Source organism: Sciurus vulgaris (assembly GCF_902686455.1).
Source record: "Sciurus vulgaris genome assembly, chromosome: 9".
Classification (NCBI taxonomy): Eukaryota; Metazoa; Chordata; class Mammalia; order Rodentia; family Sciuridae; genus Sciurus; species Sciurus vulgaris.
Genome location: NC_136469.1, coordinates 65,740,219 through 65,765,926, shown reverse-complemented (window position 1 = coordinate 65,765,926; position 25,708 = coordinate 65,740,219). Strand labels below are relative to the sequence as shown.

Sequence of the window (25,708 nt, the reverse complement as noted above, 5' to 3'; positions counted from 1 at the left end):
GTCATCATGTAACAATGATTTTGTCACTACCCAACAATACTTTCTCCTTTTAGATTGAAATCATAATTTTGTTTCCTGCTTTATTGCATAGGCTAAAATTACCATGATATTGTTACATTTAAAGGTAATAGTACATAGCATTTTCTTGACTTTAATAGTCATATCATTAAAGTTTCAACTTCTAATAGATTTTCCACTTTTTATTCTATCTCATTAAGACAAATCTTTTTCCTTCCTGGTTTATCAATACATAAATAAGTGTTCAATTTTGCTAAATGCCTTTCTGATATCTGTTGAAAGATCATTTAAAATTTTAGCAAAGCCTCATTCATAAGACATATTATCCCAGTAGCCTTCTGAATGTTGAAGCAGTGCTGCTTTTCCATGTTGAATAATGCTACATTATTCTTTTTAATTAATTAATTAATTAACTGAATTTAGTTATTAATTATATTTATTTTATAAATTCATTAAAATCTATTTTTATATTTAACACATTTATAAATATATATTATTAAGAGGTTTAAGACAATTGCTTTTTTGTAGTAAATTTGGAGTTAGAATATGAATGATTACTGAGAGGAAAAAAAAAAATAGTAGATGACCCAGAATAAAACAGTGTTTCCTAAATGATGATAGAAAAGGTTGTAAGTTTTTTTTGCTCACTGCAATGCCCACTAAGGGGGATTTAAGTCCAACTGTAAGACCCTCTTAAACCACATCTGCCAACACATTAATTCAGAAAGGCATAGGACAGGAAATTCTTGTGAATAGAGAATGTTAGTCACTTCTCTCCAAAGTAATTTGTGAGCATTTATTTAAAATATGGGTCATGTGCAATGGGATGATCCCATGTTGGGTGTACAGAAACCTGCCTGAAACAGAAACCTAATAACCAGTGGAGTCAGTATCTCTTGTAACAACTCTAAAAGCATAGCCTTCAGGATCCCCAAAACAAAAAAGCCCAGTTACAGAAGTCACTGAAATCAGAAACTCAAAGACGTGTCTTCCTTTCTTGCATTTATAATGATCCCCTGAGCGGTAAATGACCACTATAAACAATGTTGCCCAGAAGCATAGTTAGCATTCCACCTTTATTACATTTCCAGGAAAATAGAGCTATAAATTAGCAAAAAATTCAAATTTTCCATCAGAATAAGAGGTTATTTAGACATATGTGGCTTTTGTTTTTTACCAATGTAATCTTTCTTACCCTATTTATGTTTCTTGTAATTCCAACTTTAATTCCTATTTTCTCTTTTTTTTCATATTTTTACAGGTAAAATATGGAAATTATGCTTTTGTATGGGATGCAGCAGTATTGGAATATGTGGCTATCAATGACCCAGATTGTTCCTTTTACACCATTGGGAACACCGTTGCTGATCGGGGATATGGAATTGCATTGCAACATGGCAGTCCTTACAGGGATGTTTTTTCACAAAGGTAAGATTTATGTATTATTCAAATAAGGAGAGAAGAAATTTAGACCAAAAAAAATGTACTTGGTTACCCAGTCTGATTTATTACACTTTGTTTTCTTTGTTAGGAAAAGTACTTTCTAAAAGATAGCTATAAGTGGTTGTCCTATAAAACAGTCATTCCCCAAAACATGAACTGAAGAATTATTATTATTGTAAATATGAAGAAAGAATTGTTTCATATTACTTGTTTTACTCTCAAAAATTTGATATGCCAAAGAAAGTAAGTACATTAGAAATTTCAATTGAAATTTAATTAAGCAGACCAGTGTCTAAATTTTTAGGGACTAAACATCATAGAGTCTGGAAAATAAATTCATTTCTGAGAACATTTTTAAGAATGTACTGAAGCACATAATGATAAGAAATTTTCCCTCTGAATTTTATAAAGGAAAAGGATAAGAATTTTAAATTCCCCATTTGGTGTCAAAGTATGGATGAAACTCACATTAGAGACAACTTATTAAGAAATTATACCAACTCCAAATTAAAAATTTTAATTATAAGCAAATTATTTAAGAAACAAAATTTTTAGATATATATTTTAGGTTAACAATATATATGGAAGACTTGGGCCTGAAAGGAATTCACAAAGACTACTGCACTTCAATGAGAAAGAGCAGATGGAATAAACCCTTCTGAGGGAAGAAGTACAACATTGTTTTTAACTTAGATAAAAAGACGGAAAAGCATGATTGAATACACCAAGTAAGATTGGGCTTTAGAGAGAATATCTTCCAGGTAGAAGTATATCTCATATAACACCCACAGTGCACTTTATGTTTTAAATAGTCTTTTACCTTTTCTCTAAAAGCTAATGCCAGACCAGGAGGGCAATCAATTACAGATAGTGCCAATGGCCACAAATTTCAAATGACTTGAGTTCTATTTCTCCAAATTTTAGGACAATAAAGGACCAGGAAACCCTGTTCTTTTAAGAGAGAAAGGGAGAGAACTAAAAATCACTAGTTTGCAATGTGTGTCATAACTCTTCCATTAGCTTACCATAAAAAGTTAAACCTCTTTCCTTCTCTTTAAAACATGGAAGTTAGATTAATTCTACAGTTCTTTATTAGTCAGTTTTTCTGTGTAGCAAAAAAACTGCAAGGTATCAGTGACTTAAATTATTCCTCATTGATGAAACATGAAGGCTGTGATTTGGCAATGTTTCCTCTGCAGACTGTGGGTCAACTGCAGATCTGCTCCATGCACCTTCTAATTCTAGAGCCCCAGTGGAAGAAACATCCCGGTCTGGATCAGGCTATTCTCATTACAAAGAGCAGTTGCAAAAGAACCTGGCAGAAACTCACAGTGCCTCCTGCCCTTCTTGATGGGATGTGTGCCACATCCCATCCACCCACAGACTCTAAAGCAAATCCCATGGCAAAGCCCAAAATCAGTGGGGCAGACCAGTGTACTTACTCCACATAAAGGAAAGGGGAATGAATAAATATGAACAATAAAACAATATACCAGTGGTACCTTCTGGGGTCTAAATAAATTCTAAGTATATGACAAAATCAAAATATTCATAAACTGTGAAGTAAAAAATTAAGGTATAAATAATGATTAATCAATCAAAACACATTTATTGATAAGTAGATTCTAAGGGAACAACCTGAAAAGTCCGTTATGCCACAGGGAAATTACCTATAAAGCATTTACAGTCTACTTGGAAATACAAAAGCCATTTACATGCATGTACAAGGTTCTGGGTTTGATCTCCAGCACTGGAATGAATGAATGAATGAATGAATGAATGAATATATAAATAAATAAACAAACAAACTAACGAAATAAATCATATGAACAGTAAATAATACAGACATTTCAGTAAGTGTGTGTTGATACATACATGTATATATAAATAAATATGTTTGCTTATTTATATTGTGTTAACTCGTGTTCATGAGATATTGAAAGAACCAAATAGCACACAGAATAAAGAGTTAAACAAAGGAAATGTGAGTAAAAGCTCTTCCAGAGAAGGTGAGCTTTCAACTTGATCTTGAAGGATTAGCAGAGATTAGTTGAGTTGGAAGGAAAAAATAGATAATTCTTGGAGAAATAATAAAGACCATAAAAAAGAAGTAGAAGACAGTAGAATGTGTTGTGGAACAGTAAGTACATTAAGTTAATGTGAAAGGAAATTTGAAGTTTTAACTTTCATATAGTAGGCCTTGAAAAGCTGCAAAAGCCTTTGATCTGTTCTGGAGCCTAAGGGTAAAATGAAGAAGGTGACACATTCAGGAAAGGTTGTTTTAGTTTTGACAGGATGAATTGAATGAGCCAAGACTAGAGCAAACCTGGAGGCAGGAGATAGTGAAGGCCTGGTCTAGAATTAGGCAGGATGAATGAGGAGAAAGAGCAGATGGAAGATACCCTTCAGAGGGAGGAAGCACAACATTGTTTTTAACTTAGATATGAAGATGGAAAAGCATGAGTGAGTGAAAGGAGATGTAGGTTCTCATGGCAAAGATCAACAGAAAAGTTTACTGAGCCTATAACATGACTAAGATCAATGAGAAAAGGAATATTGATTATTTATTGTGATTGTCTTGTTACCACTAAAAATGTCCCTTGTTTCCAGACCCAATCTCTGAGTCTTTTATGGAAAAAAAAATTATAATTAAAAGAAGTATTCAGTAAGTCACACCACGTTCCATTTCTTCTTATTCCTGTGGTCCCTTATCCATCAGAGATTTTAATTCAAGGAAATGTACTCTAGTGAAATGTTGAAAAGTAATGCTAAAAATTGAGCAGTGTTTTCCCTTTGCTTGATAAGCATGATAGACACTGGACATTTAAATTGTCCTTTCCATGGTGTTCCTTAGTAATGACACCCTACACATCCTGGTTCCCTGGATATCTGGAGGAAGGGAGAGCCAGGGTAGAGACACAACCCAACAGTCTGTGATGTACCTAATGATCTCTTTAGACACATGTACCACATTGATTTATTACTCAAAATCTCTGCCTGAATTCAGAAACAATTTGTATCCATCCCCTTCTTCTACCACCATTAGGGAAAAGAGCTCTTCTTTTTTTTATTAACAGATTTTAAAATTTACAAAAAGCATTAAACTTAACCATTGTAGTATACTTTGGAAATTATTATATGCTACTTGGAAACATCAACTTATTCAATGGCATTGAGTTGGCTGGATCACTGCTTTTGTTATTATTTTCAATGAAAATTATAATATTCTGGGTGATTTTTTTTTCCAGTGCTGGGGATTGAATCCAGGGTTGCTATAACCAATAAGCTAAATCCCCCACTTTTTAAATTGTTTGAGACAGAGTTTCACTAAGTTGCTCAGGTTGGCCTCAAACTTGAAATCCTCCTGCCTCAACTTCCTGAGTTGTTGGGATTACAGGTGTATGTCACCACATCCAGCTCTGGGTGATTTTTTTTTAAGTAAATATTGATTTTTTCCACTGAATTTATCCCTGTATCAAAGTAATTTAATATATGGTAAGTATTATATCTAAAATAAGTTATATATGTTGATACAGTAACTATGTTTATTATCTGCTATTTGCCAGGTAATCTTACATGCCTATTTCTTACAATTTACCTCTTAGGTCCTCCTCATATTGGTAAGCTACTTAAATTCAGGCATATGCTGGCACATCCCTTATGCCCACCTCCAGATGTAGCACACAGTAAACAATCGATATTTCATGCATGTGTAAAAGATCTACCTAACTCTTTGGTTAGAGATAATCCTATTTATTTATACCCGTATAAATGTCTATGCTTTTGATCGATTGATAATTTTTAAAGTCTCCTTTTTTCTTATTTGTAATTATTGTTATTTCTTGGTTTTTCCAATTTTTCATACAATGAGTAAAAATAAGAAAAAATAGAAAACAAACAGAACACTTGTCTTCCTTTCTCTCCAACCCTGTCCTGTAAAAACATTTATGCTTTTATCCCCATGAGGAAAGTAGAAAACATTCCTTTAACTTGAAAACATGGTCATAATCCTTTTTCTCCCTAACCAGAACGGGCACTTTTCATGCATTTTGTTCCCTGTTCAGGAAGAGAAAGAAAACAGCTTGCATTAATTGTCCATTTAGTGGTTCCAGGATCAAACAGGGGCTCATACTCCACACTCAGTTGGCTAGAAGGATCTCTCGAAAGGGTAATTACAACAAGAAATTAAACAATTAACTGGTTTCCTGTAAGTACTATATATATCTATAGAACTTAAATATATATACATACAAGCATATATATATATACATATGTATATATATATGCACATACACATACTAGTTCTCAGTTCTGAGACCAGAATTAACATTATTAAGACCCATAAATTAACATTAAGCAACATGAAATTATATATGAAAATACACAGGATAGAAATACTGAAATTTTTTAAGAAAGGAAATCGATGAAACGTAGAATTGAAAAGATTTTATTAAACAAGAGCTAGGAAAATTCAAAGATAAAGAGAATTTGAATGTGGAAGCTCGTAAAACACTTAGAAAAACATGAGGAAATAATAGAAATGAAAACAGCCATTGTGGGTCGAAGATGGAGCCATTATGTGTTGAAAAGGAGCAACTCCACTGGGGTGGTTGGTAGAGGAATGTAGGAAGAGAAGCTAACTGTGAATGTGAAACAGTTCCGATAGCTGCTAGTTATTAAGCATCTACTCTGCTAAGCACTGATATATTTCATATAATACTTGCCACAACTCTGTGAATTGCGTTACATAAATTTGAGGAATTTGCATAAGTTTGAAAGTCCAACTCAGAGTTAAGTATCTTGCTAAAGCCACACAGCTGGTTACAAGCAGAGCTGAGCCTCAAACCCTAATGGGAGCTGGTGTCCTTGCTCCGCCCTGCACCAGCCTCAAGGACTCTGAGGAGAGGAGTTATCTATACAGAGGAGCATCCAGGGACACTGAGGTATTAGATCAGACAAAAACAGAGCTTAATTCCAGGAGGCCATTTACAAGATTGTTACACTACTCTGGGTAGGAAGCAGTGAGCAAATTCTTAAAGGGAATGAGAAGAGGTTAGAAGAAGGGACAGACAGGTCTGCATGAAAATCAGAGGTGTGCAAGGGAAAGGACTCAAGTGATCACATAGAGCCTCCTCCCTTCTCCTGGTCCTTCAGCCCTTATTTCTACCTCTTGTAAGCCAAAGTTCCATTTCTAGGTAAAATTAACTATAAAATGAGTCTAGGAAAGTGCAAATTATTTTTTCAATCATGATAATTTCCTACAAATCTACTAGTAGATTTCAAAGAAACTTTCAACATGGATTTTCATTTTGTCATTTTTCAAATCACATTCACATATCCCCAACAATATTGTCCTTCTCTCTCACTGCACACAAAACATTATTTTTTTAAAATTATGTGTGTGTATAAATTTTTAAATCCAACTGATTTCATTGTGTCTACATTTTTTTTTGTTTTAGATCAAGAAAACAAGATAGTTAAGTGGATGTGTTTATAGAAAATAAGAAAGGAAAATGTTTGAGAAGTCTTCAAACAAAATCAAGAAAGCACATGCAAGGTTCACTTTCAAATTGAGATAGTATTAGAATAAAATAATATATAGTTATTATAGATTTATACATATATTTTATTTTTAAATAATTTATCCTGTAAAATGTGAAAGGAAAGTATTATCTCATATAAAATCCATCTATTGAGGAAGGATTAGCTTCTGGAATTTATTGAAAGAAATATGTTCTTCCTATTCCTATACAACCCCCTTTAAAACATTTGTTTTAAATTTAGAATTCTGAATTTAGAGAACTTTGATAAAAGAGAAAAAAAATGAGTAGGCTTGTCAGTCATTTTTTTCTTGCTTCCTGAATCTTTGTGGAACTGTTTTATGACTAATACCCTGTCAGTTTTACCAGTCACCCTGACTGCTGCTTCTAGTGGAGATCCTAAATAATTCACATTTATTTTAGTGCTTTGCCTAAAAGGTGAGAGACTTAATATAGTTGGTGCTATATCTAGTACATATTTTGAAAATATTCATCATGTGTACATTATATTATTTGACATTAGTTTTATTAATATTGTAAAGCAGGAGCCAATTTTTTTAAAAAAATTATAGATCTTGACCCTCAAGAAGCATATAGCATTCTCACTGTCAAGTACAGTTAAACATCAATACAACAATCACATGGAGTAGATATTAAAGCACTTCAAAATTGTGTTCTTGTACTTATCACACAGCATTTGGGGAACATTTGTCCAAAGTGTAGGAGCAACCTTTCTAAAGGGTATTAAACTCTTCTGATAAAAGTGTTGAGGTACAGGAAAGACAAATGACGAGTGCAAGCTGTAATAAGGCAGTGTTTCCTCTGGATAATGAGCCTGCAATGTGGGACCGAGGTGCTTTGCAAGAAGCACATAAGATTCATGTGTTTCTAGATCTCAGCAAGTCTTGTTTTACTTTAAAAAGAAAAAAAGGTTTTTTGCAACAAGCATAGTTATTACAATGATATAAAGTAGGTGTGACTAAAGGATGAGTTTTTAGAAAAATACTTCAGAACTTAATACTACAAATGTGTTTGGGAAAATAAACATACATGCACATAACACACATGCACATACCACATACACATGCACACACATACTCACATCCACACATACACTCCAGAAAAATTATAAGCCTCTCTGGAAAGTCTTATTATTCCATTATAGTTATAATCACTATTTTTATTCAAAACACCTATTTTACTTACCAGACATGGTCAGGATAGTCTTTGTTTTAAAACTTAATCTACTCTTAAAGGGACAATTCGATGTCATTAACGATAATCAAAGAATGTGCTACTCTTTAATAGATCCTTAAACTATTGTAAGCATAGTAATATCATAGAATAAGCATATGGGTTTCCATGATAATTATGTTCATAGAGGAGCAACCATTGAATATGAGACTTGAGTGAGATTTGGCATGCATTTAGATGCAGTCCATAATTTTTAAAAGTAAAACCAAGAAGGAAAATCAATGACCTGCACAGAATCTAATCCTTGGTCAAAACTACCCTGGAAACCAGTAGGGCAAACTCCCAGTCCAGTGTCCTTTTTCACACCCTATTCCGCCAATTCCTTTAGTTTTAAAAACAAACAGACCTTTAATCCCTTAAATTTGCTAGTGAAATAAATGTTTCCAGAAGCACAGTTACATAAGGGAGCAGGAATATTAATCAGAGAATATGTTCAACAGAACTAGAACATCTGTTTAAAAATTATCATTTCTCTATAGATGTAAAAAGTAGCAGAAAGATGAATAGATTTTTACAGAATGTGTGATTCCTACCTTATAGAGAAACTATGCTATAACCTAAGATTGTTGTTAACATTCATTGAAGACTTACAAGGTGTCAGGTACCATTATAAGGGCCCTATCTATATTAAGTAGTTAAATCCTTAAAATAAACTTGCAAAGTTGGTACTCTCATTGACCTCATTTTATAAATGAGGTAACTAAGGTACAGAAAAGATTCGTTATTTTGCAGAGTCAAAAGTTAATAAGCAACAGAGCAAGGCTTAGAGTGCATACTTCAAACACCACTCTTCTGGCTCATACTACCACAGTCTAAGCCCATGCCCCAGTGCAGGAAATGGATAATATGCATTGAAATTGTCATCAGCCTGCTCAGGTAGCTGCAGTCATTCACATTAAAGTACCATTGGGCATTTTAATTTAAATGAAATATAGATTAATTTCAGAAACTTGAACAGCATGTCAACGCTGAGTATGCCTTCATTAGAAAAGAGCAGATCTGTCTGACATTGAAGTTGTCTTACATCAGACAATCAGAAGGAAACAATAAATGTTTTGAAAATCGAAAGTTGCAGGAGAGTACTACAGTATTTTCTATCTCATCTTCTTTTGCTGTAAGTGTTACTAGAATCTACTTAAATAAAACTTTAATTTTTCCTTCATGGAAGAATTTAATTTATTATGACTCATTAATTGGTAGAACCCATAATTGCCTCTTATCTATCTCATTTCATAGTTATTTGAGCAATTCAAACTAACATCATAATTGATCAGGTTGTCTGCTCACATGGTGAATGTTTACTAATATGAAACAAACTATTATTTCTGGGACATGAATTATGGTTAGATAAAAACATAAGAATTTCCATATGGAATAAGACCCATAATTCCTTCCAGCCCACAAAAATCTAACTGTACCACTGATAATTTCTTAGTAAACATAGTTCTCTGTTTTAGCACAAATTCAGAAAGATATAAAAGATATATCTCGAAGTGTTCATTTACTTTTTTTTCTTAATAATCCGTTTTGCTACTGTCCCTTAGGAAACTGTTTATGTTTTAAATAATGTTAGAAATTATTGAAAATGATACAAATCCAACATGTTTTATATCATATATTACTAAACTTAGAAAATAAATGTAAAGTTTACAGCTTTGTGATAGTCCAGGAGAGTGGGGACATGGAGGCATTATGGGGAAGGGCTAGGAAAATGAAAAAAAAAAATGTAATGGGTTTTCTGTTCTGGTAAGATTTTCTCTGTCTCCAAAATAATATTTTTAATATTATTTAATTTAATATTTTTAATATTTTAATTTTTGTTCTACTGATTTTCTAAATTTTGTTTCTTTTCCATTAATTACCCAAGATCCCTATAGCACGTTCTATAAAAGTCACTGACTTCTAGGCATCTCTCATATTCTCTGAGCAAATCAATATGTACATTAATAGTGTGAATTTCTTCTTTTCTGCTTTTTAGCAACTGCAGAAAATTACCAAATTACCTCACAACCAGAATATACTCAGTTAAGTAGCCTTGAAATAGTCATTACAATTGATGAGAGAATAAAGTAGAACTCATAGACCTGAATATTAGGCCAAACTGTCACAATATAGATGTGGGAATCACTGAAGAAATTAAGCAAAGACTAGCCATAATCAGAGGTATACTTTATTAAAAAATTAAATCTGTTTTAACTGATACATTCATGGAGTTCATTATTATTTGATACATATATACATTGAGTAATGTTTGAATCAGGCTAGACATATCTATCTTCTCATATATTTATCATTCCTTTATGGTGAAAATATTCAAAATCCCTTCTTTGGGCTTTTCAAAATATATAGGACATTATTGTTATCTGTGGTCACCCTATTGTGCAATAGCACACCAGAGCTTCTTGCTCCTTCCTAACTATAATTTGGTACCCATTCATCAAACTTTCCCCATCTCCATCTCTGCCCTACTCTCCCAGCCTCTGGAAAGCACCAATCTACTTTCAACTTCTATTCAATTAACTTTTTTAGATTCCACATTTGAGTGGAATCATGTGACATTTGTTATTCTGTGTCTGGCTTATTTCATTTCACATAATGATCTCCAGTGCTATCAAAATGTCACAAATGACAGAATTTCACTCTTTTTTTATGGCTGGAGAGTGCAATATATGTATGTACCACATTTTCTTTACCCAATCATCAGATGATAGAGACTTCGGTTGTTACCATTTCTTGGTTATAGTAAATAGTGCAGCAATGAACATGAAAGTGCAGATGTCTCTGTGACATACTGATTTTATTTCCTTTGGATAGATAGCCAGAAGTGGGATTGCTAGATCAGCCCTATTTTTAATTATTTGAGGAATCTCCATACAGTTTTTCATAAAGACTGTACCAATTTATATTCCCCTAAAAGTGTGTCCTTTTCTCCATATCCTTGCCAGCACTTATTATCTTTAGCCTTGTTGATATTAGGCATTCTATCAGTGGTGATAAAGCATGGTGGTTTAAATTTGCATTTCCCTGGTAACTAGTGATGCCAAGTATTTTTTCATAGACCTGTTGGCCTCTTATATATCTTGTTTTGAAAATGTCTATTATGCTCTATGGTCCATGTTTTTAATTGAGTTATTTGTTTTTTTTGCTATTCAGCATTTAGAGTTCTCTATATACTACAAATATTAACCCCTTATCAGGCATACAGTTTGCAAATATGTTCTCCTGGTGTTATGGTTTGAATGTAAGTTGTCCCCCAAAAGCTCACGTGTGAGGCAATGCAAGAAGGTTCAGAGGAGAAATGATTGGGTTGTGAGAGCCTTAACCCAATCAGTGAATTAATCCCCTGGTAGGAATTAACTGTTAAATGAAGTGGTAGGGTGTGGCTAGAGGAAGTGGGCATTGGGAGCATGGTTTGGGGGTATATATTTGTATCTAGCAAGTAGAGTTTCTCTGCTTCCTGCTCATCATGTGAGCCACTTCCCTCTGCCATACTCTTCTGCCATGACGTTCTGCCTCACCTTGAGCCCCAAGGAATGGAGCCAGCCATCTGTGGAGAAAACTTCTGAAACTGTGAGCCCCCAAATAAACTTTTCCTCTATAGTTGTTCTGGTGAGTTTTTTAGTCACAGTGATGAAAAAGCTGACTAAAACAGAAATTGGTACCAAGAAGTGGGGTCATTGCTGTGACTCACCTGACCATGTGGTTCAGAAGCTTTTTGAGCTTTTTGGATTTGGTGGGAGAGATTTTTGAGATGCTTACCTGTGCCAGATGGAAATTCTTTAAATTGTTGTAAACTGAGCTTAATGGCCGATTATGGAGGGAGACTTCTGAAACCGTGAGCCTCTGAATAAACTTTTCCTCCTCTACAGTTGTTCTGGTCAGGTCTTTTAGTCACAGCAGTGAAAAAGCTGACTAAAACACCTGGTCTGTAGCTTGTCTTTTCCTGCTAATGATTGTTTCCTTTGCTGTGCAGAAGCTTTTTACTTTGATGCAATTCTGTCTATTTTGGGTTTTGTTTCCTGTGCTTTTGGGGTATTGTCCAAAAAAACTCTTTACCCATTCCAATGTTCTAAATCATTTTCCTTGGTTTTTTTTTTTTTTTTTTCTAATAATTTCATAGTTTCAGATCTTACATTTATCTTTATCCATTTTGGGTTGATTTTTGTAACTAGTGAGAAACAGGGGTTTAGTGTTATTCCTCCATATGTGGATATTTCAATTTTCACAGCACCATTTATTGTAAAGGCTGTCCATTCTGCACTATATATTCCTAGCACCCTTGTCAAAAATCTACTGGCTGTAGATGGTAAGTTTATGTCTGGGCTCTCTGTTCTGCTTCATTGTTCTATGTATCCTTTTTCATGTCAGTACCATGCTGTTATGATTACTACAACTTTGAAATAGAAGTATGCTTTTTGATCAATCTAGAAAGAATGTATCCAATGAAATAAAACAGGAATTGATGAGAATGGAGAGTGCCAGTTGGGAGGCCATCCTGTATCCATGATACAAACTCCAGGTAGAAATATGTTATAGGCACCTAGAAGAAAACCTACCACAGGTAGATAGTTTTTAAATATCAGTTGAGTGAATATGTGAATTACCTAAGCAAAGGAACAAGTCTAAGCTAGAGCAGGGGAATAGAAATGGAATAGAAGGGAAAGATCATGCGAAGGCTGTGTTGGCCATTGACAGGACATGGAGATGACAAGAAAGGAGAATTGAAATGGATTTTTGAAATCCTTACCCTAGCTGGCTGGGAGATAGGGAGATAAGTTAATAGTAGAAAAGAAGCCAGAAGAGAAAACTGATTTGGGGGCTAATTTTGATCTAGACATATTGAGACAGGCACTGGAGGAACTTAAATCCATACAGGAAGATGATAGACAAATGACAACATAGGGTGACATATGAAGGTGAGGTCGGAGCCATGGATGTAGACTTGAGCGAGCTCTCCATTAAGATAATGAAGTACAGAGACAGCCCAGAGACAAAAAGGGAAAGATCATGGAAAACACTTGCTTTCTAATATCCCTTTTCATTTTCCTCTTTTTTCCTTCCACAGTCACCATCCCACTGAATCTCTTAGCATATCATGCCTCCTGTCTCCTGGGATCATGGGCATCCCTTTCCTCTATACCTGCTCATATCTTATACATTCTGTGAGCCTGAGCTCAAGACCCATCTCAGCATAAAGCTTTCCTTGCAAATTTAGCTCTAATCAAACCCTTCATTGTATTTTATATTTTATCTTCCCTTTATCATAGAATTTACTTTTTTTGAAAAGTGATCATTTCATATGTTCACACTTGACATTTCAAACACGTTCTAGGTTCTTAGTTTGCAAAGTCTTATAAAAACATACTTCATTTTTATCTTCTGTAAAAAATAGATAATATATACCTACTAGGCATTCAATAAATTTTTGTTAAGTAATGTCTGAGAAGGAAAAAGATAATACTATCCTCACTATGATTACTAAGGCAAGCAACCTACTAGAGACTAAGTTTCATGTTTATTCATTGGATCAATAAATATTTATTCAGTTAATATTTAGTGCTTGATTCTGTTTTGCTTTTCTGGAGATAAAATAGTGAATAAGATTGACAAGGCAATTGTTTTCCTAAAGCTTATATTGTAATGGAAAGTCAGAAGAGGAAATATATAATAAATAAGAAAACAAATAAATGAATAATTTTCTATTGGAAATGTGCTTCAAAGGAAATATAACAGGGACAGAAAACAAAGAGAGATTGGTATGAAGGTGAGCTCAAAATACCTTTGGAAGAGGCAACATTTGATTATGATCTTGAATATAAACTTTGAGGGAAGAGTATTCAATGAATAGGAAACCACACCTGTAAAAGCTCTGATGTGGGAACCAGCCTAGAGTATCTCAGGAACAGCAAGGGAACGATGTGGTTCAAAGAAAGTGGACAAGCAAGGGAGTGACAGGAGCATTAATTGGGAGTGACAGGAGCATTAATTGAGCCCAGATATACTGTAGAACCTTGAAAGCAGAGTAAAGAATTCAGAGTGCTTTCTGACAAAAAAGGCAAGCAGTTGGAAATTTTGGAAGGAGGACTATGTACTACTCTGGCTATTAATGTCAATAAGGAAATATGATGGGAAAGGGGAGGGAAGAAGAGTCAGTGAGAAGGGTGAATGCTGGAAGATAAATTAGAAGCTAGTGCTGTATTCTGGGACAGCGGGGACAAAGGTTTGCTCTGGAGCTATAATAGCAATGGGAGAAAGTGACAGGTTCCCATACCAACACAGATATGAAACCAATAGGACTGCCAAGTGGTTTGGATGTGAAGGGTGAGGTAAAGAGAGGAATTGGGATAAGTTTGTTTGTTTGTGAACAAATAGGTGGATTGTTCAAGTATGAGCCCAAAGTTGGTTAAGAACCTCAGGGAATGAAGGCCTCCACATGGGGTTTGGTAAACTAGAGATTTTTATTAGATTCAACTAAGTTGCATTATAACTTTGATATATAAATGTGAAATGTAAGAGAACACAAAATAAATAAAATGACAACTTGAGAGACCGAGGTGTGGGTTATAAAATGCTTGTGTGCTAGGGAAAGGGCTTTGGGCTTAGTGATTTTAGAGATTACATTAGTCGTGATTAGAAAGGGATGCTTAAATGATTTGAGCTTTACACTGAAAGGGGTGGAAAGATGTTAGAAGCATCAAAATATGGGTACCATTTATGAAGTTTATAAATTCTAGTAATGAGAATGTCATATTTAATTACAGATTTTTGCTTATAAGAAAGGAAACCCCAAATCAAATTTTTATCTCAGGTAGTAAAATATCTGGGAGGAGGAGGGGCTCCATGGTCGGTCAGTTCAGAGGGTCACCAGGGCAGTGTTCTCAAGGAGTGAAGTTCCATCCCTGGTGAACGGAACAGAACTGTCCTTAGGCCAGCCTGCTCTGTAATAGAAGGGTGCTAACAGGAGCAACAGAGGCAACACGCTTTGCTATTCTCATTCAGAAGACAGTGAGAAATCCTCTCAAGCATATGTAACTCTGTCCTTTAGCTTAAGCAATTCCTCTTAGGTCATATGTTTACCCTGAACACAGCAGATCCCCACAAGAATAAATACAAATAGGTTAGGCTGTCCCTCTAATGGGGTAGAAGAATCAACTCTAGTGCCCCCTACAATAAACCAAAAGGAAGAAATGACAAGTATTAGAGACTATAAGTAGCCACAGAAAAAGAAGCAGCACCATAATAAAATAGCTATCTTTATTACACATTTATCATGTGCCAGCCATTCCTCAAAAGTTTTCACATTGACTTGACCTCACAACACCCCAAGATAGGTGCTGTTATCATCCCACTTTATAGTCAAGGGAACAGACAGACTACCTGCTCCAATGATAGCTAAATTATAGTTAATAAATGGTTGAGCAGGGATCTGTACCCAAAGACATCTGACTCCAGAGGTCACAACCTTAGCCAGTTTGCTCTAGCTAAAGGATAAAAATGGATGAATGACTCCAGGTCATCAACTAGAATAGTGTAAACAAGAATATAGGAGGAGAGATCATGGAAAGTGCATGATACTGAATTCGCACATGTTGCATTTAGTGACATGGAGAAGTCTGTCTAAAAATGGATGAAAATATGAGATAGGAGGCTGGGTAAGATGAGGGAGAGAGAGAGACAGATGTACAACTTAGAAAGTCCTAAAGGGAAAAAACCAAGAAAAAATATGTGCAGAGAAAAGAGACCCAAGCCTTAAGGACTGATATTAGAGGATAAAAGGGGAAGAGACACTAGAAAAGAAGTGGCTGGAAAAAGTACCTAATAAGTAATGACAGCAAACAATGAAATCTTATCTCTTCAGGACCTATGGCTAGTCCTGTATGGTGTCAGGGTTCAGGAGCTATTTTTCAAATGAATCTAAACAGCTGCTCTCAACTGCCTCAGCTATGCCTGTGGCTTCCTCCTTCTGACAGAGTGGTTCTCAACCTTTTGCAAGCATCCAATCACCTGGAGGGCCTGGACTTCAGCCCCAGCATTTCCAATTCAGAGGAGAGAATAATTTTCATTTCTAGTAAGTTCCTGCTGCTGCTGCTGCTGCTGATCTGCTGATCTGGAGTCTGCACTTTGAGAATCACCTCTCTAACACATCGTCTTTCACTTCCTAGATGTTCACGATTCTTATTCTTTCTCTTGCATCTTTTTTCTTGTTTTTTTTTTTTTATTCTTTTCTCCCTTTTTTACTATTTTTGACCTCCATATTCAATCACATATGTTGTCTCACCATATTCTTGCAAAATGTCACTGGATGATTGTTGTGTCTACCTGAAAGTTTGAGAAACTATAGGCTAAAGAACATAAGGGAAAAAATACTTCCATATTGAATCAACAAGCCTAAATTGCATGCAAGTTACAGTTAAAATTTTCTTTTTTGCATATCATGTTAGCTTTTTGTTGAGATCACAAACAATTCAAATGAGGAAGGGTTTGTCTTGCCTCCTAGTTTCAGAGGTTTCAGTTCATGGTTGACTGGCTCCAAGGCAGAAGTATCATGGCAGAAGAGCAGGTGATATAGTCAAGCTGCTTACCTTTTGGTGAGCAGAGAGGGAGGCAGAAAGGACAGACCTTCCCTGAAGGACCCACTTCTTCAAGTAAGTTCCCCTCTATAGTTTCTAATACTCCCAATGATACCAGTCATTTGGGGCTCAGGAACGGGTCCTTGTTCCCAGGTTTTGAAGATTAAAAACCCAAGAGACATCAAGGCAAGTGTGGAGAACATGTTTTATTTAAGAAAGTCATACAGACAAAACTTCTCCAAAGAGAATTGGGGTCTCAGAGCTGAGAGCCTGTGAGAGGGGTGCAACTTGTTTTTTTATAGACCCCAGGACCCCCTCTTTAATTACTGTCTTCTCTTTCTTCCCTGTATATGTGACCAAGAACAGGGATGTGGAAGTTAATAATCAGCAACCCAGAGTGCTCAGGAACATGATGGCAGAGTTAACAACCCATCAATTTCTCTTTGATAACCAGTCATCATCCTCTCTAGACCCTCATCCTTCATTACCTATACTTACTGCCCAACCTTTGCCCCTGCCTCAGTTTGCTGAGGAATGTGACATATCCTGTCCACTTCAGCCTGCAGGATTGCAGGTGAATTTCTTTTTCACAAAGAAAGCAGGTTGGTTCAGCACAGTGGACCCATTTCATGGAATTATTCTCTTAACCTCATGTCCCCACCATTCTCATCTATCTGTCACCTAACACCAATACCAATTCAGATTATGAATTCATCAATGGATTAATGCAATAATGAGTTTCTTTTAAAATCTTCACTAAATCTTTTCTGTGTTATGATTATTAAAAGCCCTACTCCTGAAGGTTGATGCCCTGTGGACCAACCCTTCAACACATGAGCCTTTGGGGGACAGTCTAGATCCAAGTCCTAACACACATCTTCCCTAATTTCGCTTATTTAATTTCTTCCACTTCGTCAAGTAGGAGATCATCTTTAACAATCAGAATCACTTTTCATACTGGCTCTTTTGACCATATTGCATTATTTTTCATATTTTTCTATAGTTCTTTTGGGCCCTATAGAATTCTTATTGATCAGCTGATTTCTCTTTAATTTGGTCTGGTGCCAATCAGTGCTTTTCCTGTAGGAACTTCAATTTGTCTCATGTGTCTCTCGTAGGCACTAAATCTCATCTGGTTTTAAAAGAAGCTAAAGAAAAACAAAGAATACAAGTGTTCATGCCTTAAGAAGGAAAACAATTCTACATCTCCACAATTATTACATCTCCAAGGCTATAGTCCTAGGGTTTCCTCTCTGCATTACACCATCAAGTCGTAAGTCCCTTGTTAACTTAAAATCACAGAACTACAGGCTGTTGACACTAAAAGAGTGATAATTGATCATCTTTTTAAATCCATCTTTATGGAGGTCACTGTGAGGAACACAGTCCCAAGAGGAACAATGAAAGGGCCAGAGTCTTACAGTTAATTGTACATACCCTGCAAGAATTCAGATTATGGAAAATTCCAGATTTCCTAATTATCAGTCTTGGTTACTTCTTTCCACTCACAAACTTACAACTCTCAAATCCTAGTCCATCTGCAAACCGTTAAGAGGGTATATAAGTTTTGGTGGGTATATAAGTTTTAAATCAGTACCATGAAAACAGAAGAGACATAAAGCACCCTGCAAGATTCTTCTCTAGTTGTCTCCCAGGTCCCCTCTAACTGTATTGCTGTTCCTGGGGCCTACTTCCGCCTTGGGGCCTTGCTTCCTGTCTTCTAATAACTCTTGCTCACCTCCCTGCTTCAATTAAATGGCCTGTCTAAAAGGTGAAATCCACTTACTTTTCTTACCAACTTCCAATGCCTTTTCACACACAGATGTCAGCCCTGAAGAGATATTCACCAGTCCATTTTCAAGTGGAAAAAAAGAATCAGGAAAATGTATTCAGATGTTAACTCAATGAATTCAATTTTTAAAACTGTCATTTGTTCTGAGATCATATCTTTTTATATTTGGAGAATTAAATGTCTTTGGGGGATATGAGCAAAGTTTTTTAAAAAATACTTTTACTAAAATAAAACTTGAGAAAGCTTTGTCAAGACCGTTTTTTTTCCCCCCTGAAATCTAAAGATCTTGTAACTGAATAACCCTTACTCAACATTACTTTGGAGGGGTGGAGGCAGGGACAAGGGGCAAAAATGATAATAAATGTGTAAGCAAGTACCTCTGTGACTCTTTTGTCAAGCAACTCAGTGCTTGGTATGGTGGGTGACACACGGGAGTTTCTAAGCCAATGCTGCTGACTCTGCCTTTCAGATTCCTTACAGTAAAAAAAAAAAAAAAAAAAAAAAAAGTCCTTTGGGATGGTTTATGCAGAATTCTATGTCCTACTTTAAATCTAAGAACTTTTTTGACCTTCAGTGCATGTAGAAAAATGGAAAAAATAAATGAGAAAACCAGCTTGTTCTAAGAAAAGCTTTTTAAAAAATCTTCAAGCTAAGCTTTTCTGTGTTATCATTGATTAAAGTAAAAAGGTAACCAACAAAACTTTAAACGGAGTTGTCCCTTGAAATGTTTTATATACATATTGCAAATTTTTTTGCCATTCTGAAACAAAGGCTTATAGAGCCAACTTCCTGAATACAAAATGATCAGACTCAGTTTTATTCATATGTGAAGGTGACCATTTGAGGTCTCAAATAGCCATTGTGACCACCATCTGTAAAATCATTTCTCTGAAAACTGGCTACCTCTAGGATACAGATTCTGCATAATCTCACAAAAGATGATAGAGAAATCCCTTTAGGAAAGATTTAAATAATGAGCCATTGCATACCACCTTCAGAGTTTCTCACATCTTTTGCCAACATTGAAAATCCATCTTAACCCTGACGGTAGACAACCAATTGATGTGTTCCCACAGGTTAGAATGTTCCCTTTCTTTTCCACCAAAGATGACCTTGTGTACAGCACCAGTTTTGCAGGCGCCATAAAGGAGTCGCTCTTTTGATAACACAGGATTTAAAATTCACAACTGCCAAATTGCACAGGAAAAGTTCCAAAGATGTTGTCACTCGGTAGAGCATATACTGTGCACAGCAGATATGCTGCACAATGAAACACCTGGTAAACAGCATCTTTGAATTCTTAAGCTTTCCTTGTTTCTGTAGTTTTGCACTTTGGAAATCCATGCTGCTGCTTTTAGGCAGAGCATTTAATGTGAGACCTTGCATGGCCTCAGTATTTCCATTTGTATGAATATTTTGATGTAGTCCCATTACAGGACAAATATGAAAAATAACTGTAAAAACACAATAAGAATGTAAGTCAGCCTAAAAAGAAAACATGTACAGAAACCAGCGGACTCAGCCATATGCAATATTTAATACATTTCTAGTTTATGTAAGTTATTTTGAAAGAGAAGAAAACCATTAGGTTAAACCTAGCAGTGCTTCACCTAGTTAGAAAGTGTTCATTAACCACCTAGTAGGTGCCAGACACTAATAAGCAGTAGATTCATGCCTGTGAACTGTTCATAACCCAGCCTGCAAGCTGCTTACTCTCTAAAAGAAAGGTGAACAAATGAATGAGCTGCTTTCTGTTCAGTATGATATGTTCTTAGGCACAGGGACACCTGAGAACACAGGTGACCAACTCAAGAAGTCTTCCTGGTGGATTGGATGCTGAAAGGACAATTTAAAGAACAAGCAAAGTTGGTTGGTGTTAAAGGGCTGAATCATGGAAGTGCTAAACCCAGTGCCTCAGAATGTGACCATCTTTTGAGAAGGTCTTTTCAAACGTGAGTAAGGTTAAATATGGTTGCTGCAGAGTGTCTCATCTAGTCCAACTGGTGTTCTTAAAAGAAGATAAAAATAGGGCACAGACATGCACAGAAGGAAGACCATGTGAAGACACAGAGAAGAGAGAACCATCTACAAGTCAAGGGAGACACTCAGAAGGAACTGGCCCCACCAGCACCTTGATCTCCAACCTCAACCTCTAGAAGACAAATAGTGCCTGCTCTAGCCATTCAGTATGTAGCAATGGTTGTAGGAGCTCTAGAAAATTAATACAATTAATGACATAATTATAGGAGGACTTCTTGTCCTCATTCACTAAGGTGGAGATGCCGGGCCCCAGTTCACACTTGATTCTTAGCAGGATCAAAAGCCATCAGAGGTTTCCCAGTGATATGAGATATGAAAAGCTCATTTTTATAAAATTTTCTCTGCCTGCAGTGTTGATTATTGATTACATGAGAACCAAACTCTAGCCACTGGGAGGCCAACCAGAAATGTATTACAATCATCCATAGGAAAGATGATACTGACCTAAAATGCATGAAAATGGGAGAAGAAAGTAAACTTGAGAGAGAAAGGGACAATGTGAGGCAATAAAAAAAATGTTTATGTTACAGGACAAAGGATGAGAGCAAAGTTGTTAGCACACTCTCTGAGTTTCCCCACACTGTCACATTTTCACCCCAGTGTTTGCTCTTCCCAAAGTAGTCACAGTTCTAAAGGCAGAGATGGCAGATTCCACTTTCATTAGTTAATATATTTGGCAACATCTCCTAAGGCACCTGCCAACTTCAGTGTATCTCAAGCTTATACTCCTGAACTCTGAGACCTGAGAATGCTAAATTCATTCACGCTTCTAACAAGAACAAGGATTGAGGCATATTCTATAATACCTATATTTATAACACTGCCCAGAAGTGTTCTATTTTGTATGTGTGAAAATTGCCAATAGAACACTCACAAACTCTGTTAACTTGGATCTCCAGCTTTGACATCCCTAAGGAAGAATAAGCTACCTTCTAAATATAGTCAGCTAAGAGAAAGAATTAAAGGAGGAAGAGAACAGAAAAGGTTTTTTCTTTTTTCTTTCCGGTAGTTTTGACTACTTAACCAATATCTTTCTTTAAACAATATACTTCTGGTGCATAAAGAATGTGACTCCTTTTTTGGAGGACAGTCCAATCTGATGTTTTTAGGAGCTCTACTCTTGGACAACAGATTGCAAGAAATATATAAAGTTAATAAGTCTCACATAGATGAAAACTTTGTTGGCCATTTATGCAATGCACAAATATCAGAAAAAAGATTTTTATTATCCCTTTCTTCAAACATTTCATTTTAAATGTCCGTGAGCTTTTTTAAAAAAATAAGAGCATGTTTTAGAAAATTACCAATATGTTTCTTTTATCTCTTGAATGTTTCTAACACAGTAATCATCCAACCCTCTTATCCACAGGGCATACATTCCAAGACCCCTAGTGGATACCTGAAACCACCCATAGCACTAAGCCCTATATGTACTATGTTTTTCCCCCTACATGCCCTGCAGAATTGTCACATAGTATCAGACTTAATCTGTCCTTCCATGTTTTATGCCCTGTTGCTTCCTTTGCATCATTAGTCTTGAGCTTTGGGGCTATTATTAAGTAAAATAAGGATTACTTAAGCACAAGTCCTGGACATTACAACAACCTTAATACCCTAAAAGATTACTAAGTGACTAACAGGCAGGTAGCATATACAGTGTGGATACACTGAATAAAAGGATGATTCATGTCCTGGGCAGGACAGAGCAGAATGGTACAAGATTTCATCACACTACTTGGAACAGGGTACAATTTAAAACCTGAATTATTTACTTCAAGAATTTTCCATTTAATATTTTGGGCCATAGTTTACTGTACATAGTTGAAACTACAAAAAGCAAAACTTCAGATGAGGGAAGACTACCGTAAATGGATTTATTGTAACCCTGGCTGTCTAGCAGCCAGCCTTTTCATGTTCTACATTTAGTGATCATGTCCTCCTCTTATCATATTTCCCAATTGCCCTTTACTACTTTTATCTTCTTCTTAAACAATGTGTGACTTTCCATGCCAGAAAAAAAATTTTTAAGGAAACATCACTTCATTGTGTTTCCTGTGGGAGCCCAAGCACAAAGAAAAATGATAAAGCTCTGGTCACTGCTTTATTCATAAAACATTTTTGCAAAGTGCATTTAGTAATTTGCCATTGTAACCACTGGCACTGAGAGCTTTCAGGACCGAGTTCTGACACTGTATTTAGTTCATACTTTGACTGCTCAGCTAAAACTTCCATTTGTATGCATTTATTCTGCTTCACACATTATGTTATCAGTCACTTTCAATATTTCAAAGTCACAGCAGGTTCTTTCTGACACACATTTGTCAGAATGAACTGCCTTGATTGCTATTATTACAGACTACAGTGCCTGAGTAAGGGGAAAAAGCTTATGTAGTACCAGAATATTGAAGCTGCCTGATAAAACAATAGATACAAGGGAATAAAAATAGAATAAATGCATATAAATGGATGCTTTAAAGGGCCAACAAAATGTGGGATTACAAAAGAGCCATATAGAATTCAAAAAAATCTATGAAGAAAATGTAATAAAATTTTTTTAAAGAATGATAAGAAACTGATTGAAAAATTCCATGCCCCAGTGTCAGTGAATAAGTGAATAGTACATACTTCTCTTCCAGTAATCAAGGGTTTTAATAGGCTCTACTAATGAATGATGTCACTGAGAGACATTTCAGTATGAAATCCACTACTGAAAAACAAAGGACATAATAAAAACATATACTTTGACTAAAAATAAGCTTATTAAAGGCTATGAGAAGCTAATCAGAACTTCAGGCCCATTACCCCTTTATCATTCTTGATAAACTGCAAAACGTATCACCCGAAAAGAGATCTGTGCCCATTTGCACAAACTTTACTCCTCCTTTTGAATTTAACATGCTCAGAACTCTGCTCTAGAGAAGCACCACAGAAGTCAGATTAGAACCAGGGAGTCCCAGTCTCTACAGGAATGGCCCTTCTCTAGAATTACTCAAATTTCAAGACTTACATAAAGCATAGGATAAGATACTTAAATAAGCAATAATAAATAGTATGTCAAAACTCTTCTTTAAATTAATAAAATACAAATCTGAAGTATTTAATTAATGTAAATCAGAAAAATAGAAAAGGCTACATTGTGTTGCTTTTCCCTTTTGAATAATTATATGACTTTATGAACTCACCTTTCATCATGCATTCCTTAACATATTTTTCTAAAATAATATTTAAGAAATTATTAAAGACGTATAAAATATCCACCTAACAGACCTATAGTTTGGAAAGCCTAGTTTTCTTTGAAAAATATGAGAAATTTTCAAAATTAGAAAAAAATTTAAACTTAAAAAGAAAAAGATCTAGGTCATAAATTGCTTACTCTATTTCCAGAAATAAGATTTGATTATTTCTAAAGATGATAGGGTTAGTGTGAATACTACTGAAAGCCCCCAAATGAAGGGTTGTCCTTCTAATTCTACTTGGATCCTTATAATGAAATGTTAAAATCACACTTGCAAAACTTTAGGCAGATTAAATTGTTCTAAGTCTCACCCACTCATCATCATGAACTTCTTAGAAATATTAATGAGTTTTTGGTGGCATATTGATTCTTTATGTACCATCTAACTAATAGCATAATTCTAGATTTACAGTTAGGAAAGGGATTATAATGAAATATACACTGGTAGAGTTCAAAAACTCCTTTGAAAATTTTAAGAAATATATTCATTTGCATAATTCTCATATTCATAAATAAGTTTTTTCTATTAAAAGCAATACCTTGTAGGATATTAAAATAAATCTTAAGATTTTTAAATTAAAAAATCATGATGATTCAGAAGGTATTCAGAATATATCATTAAAATATTTTAAGGTCTATATCTTCAGTGCATGCACTAAATTTAAAATATTAACAATTTTTTAGAATATCAATTTAATTTTATAATAATAAAAGTAATTGATTCCAGAAGTCAATTATTTCTGAAAAAAAATGAAATGTTTACTGGAGAAGGTCATTCTATTTAAGTGTTTCACTTCCTAGTTAGTGTGTTAGAAAGGATAAATATATTCTTTCTAGGTGCAAACAATTTAAATTTGTTTTCCAAAGAAATAAATATTTTAACCTAAACTATATTCCATAGTCTATAGAGATAATAAAAATAACAAGCACCATAAAGATTGAAGGACAAGATGAAACCCTAAAATATATTAAATAATATATTTCTATTAATCAACCTAGTTACTATATTTGTGAAGTCATTATGTGAGCTTAGAATGACTGCAGATGATTAGGTCTAAATTACTAAAAAAAATGTTAGCCTATTCATCACCATACAGGTATTTTCACCAAATAAGACAATAATGCATAGTGAGATTGTGCCTTAGAAATTTTAAAACAAATCACCAATAACAGAGATTTGATATTTTTAACAAACTTGCCAATTATAAAATTAAAGTTCTCATCCACCAATACATCAAATTACACAAACTCAGGCACACAATCATACACACACATACTGGTCATTGCATCCCTTGCTCTCAATGTGCATCACCCTCCCCATAGTTGATTCATAACTACCATACCAAGAGGACTGCTACAATAAGGAATGACAGCTAAGTCTAGCTGTCATTTTAATAGACTATCCCATGAGAAGTTCAATGTTTCTTGTACCATTTTACACTAGCCACCATTTCAGACAACACATATGATCGGTTTGGTATTCACATAGTTTTGAAGGTGTGATTTTTCACACGCGTTGCTACACCTATAGACAAAGTGCATCTGCGTATAATCCGTCAGAATTCTCAGGCCTGTGGTATGTGTAGAAAGCCTGGCGATGGAGTCATTCTGCCTAGAGGAGTACGCATTGATAAGCCCTACTTAAGAACAAGAAATTCAGGTGATATTTTATTCATATTCTTATCCCTTTCCATATAGTATGTTTTATAATTTTGTTCTCTGCTTCTTTCATGCTTATACTTTTGTAGGAACTGACTTTAATCATCTTTTAATAATTATAATACCATATAAATATAATATTATGTGTTAGAATATT

The 25,708-nt window shown here is 35.0% G+C and overlaps 1 protein-coding gene across 5 annotated transcripts in view; it reads left to right on the top strand.

Moving 5' to 3' along the window:
* Positions 1-25,708, top strand: part of GRID2 (glutamate ionotropic receptor delta type subunit 2) — a 1,449,748-nt gene that overhangs the window by 1,296,873 nt on the left and 127,167 nt on the right. For all 5 annotated transcript variants that reach the window (XM_079153230.1, XM_079153229.1, XM_079153231.1 and 2 more), the window contains one exon: positions 1,280-1,446. In XM_079153230.1, the coding sequence (XP_079009356.1) occupies positions 1,280-1,446 (167 nt within the window). The remainder of the gene's footprint in view (positions 1-1,279; positions 1,447-25,708) is intronic.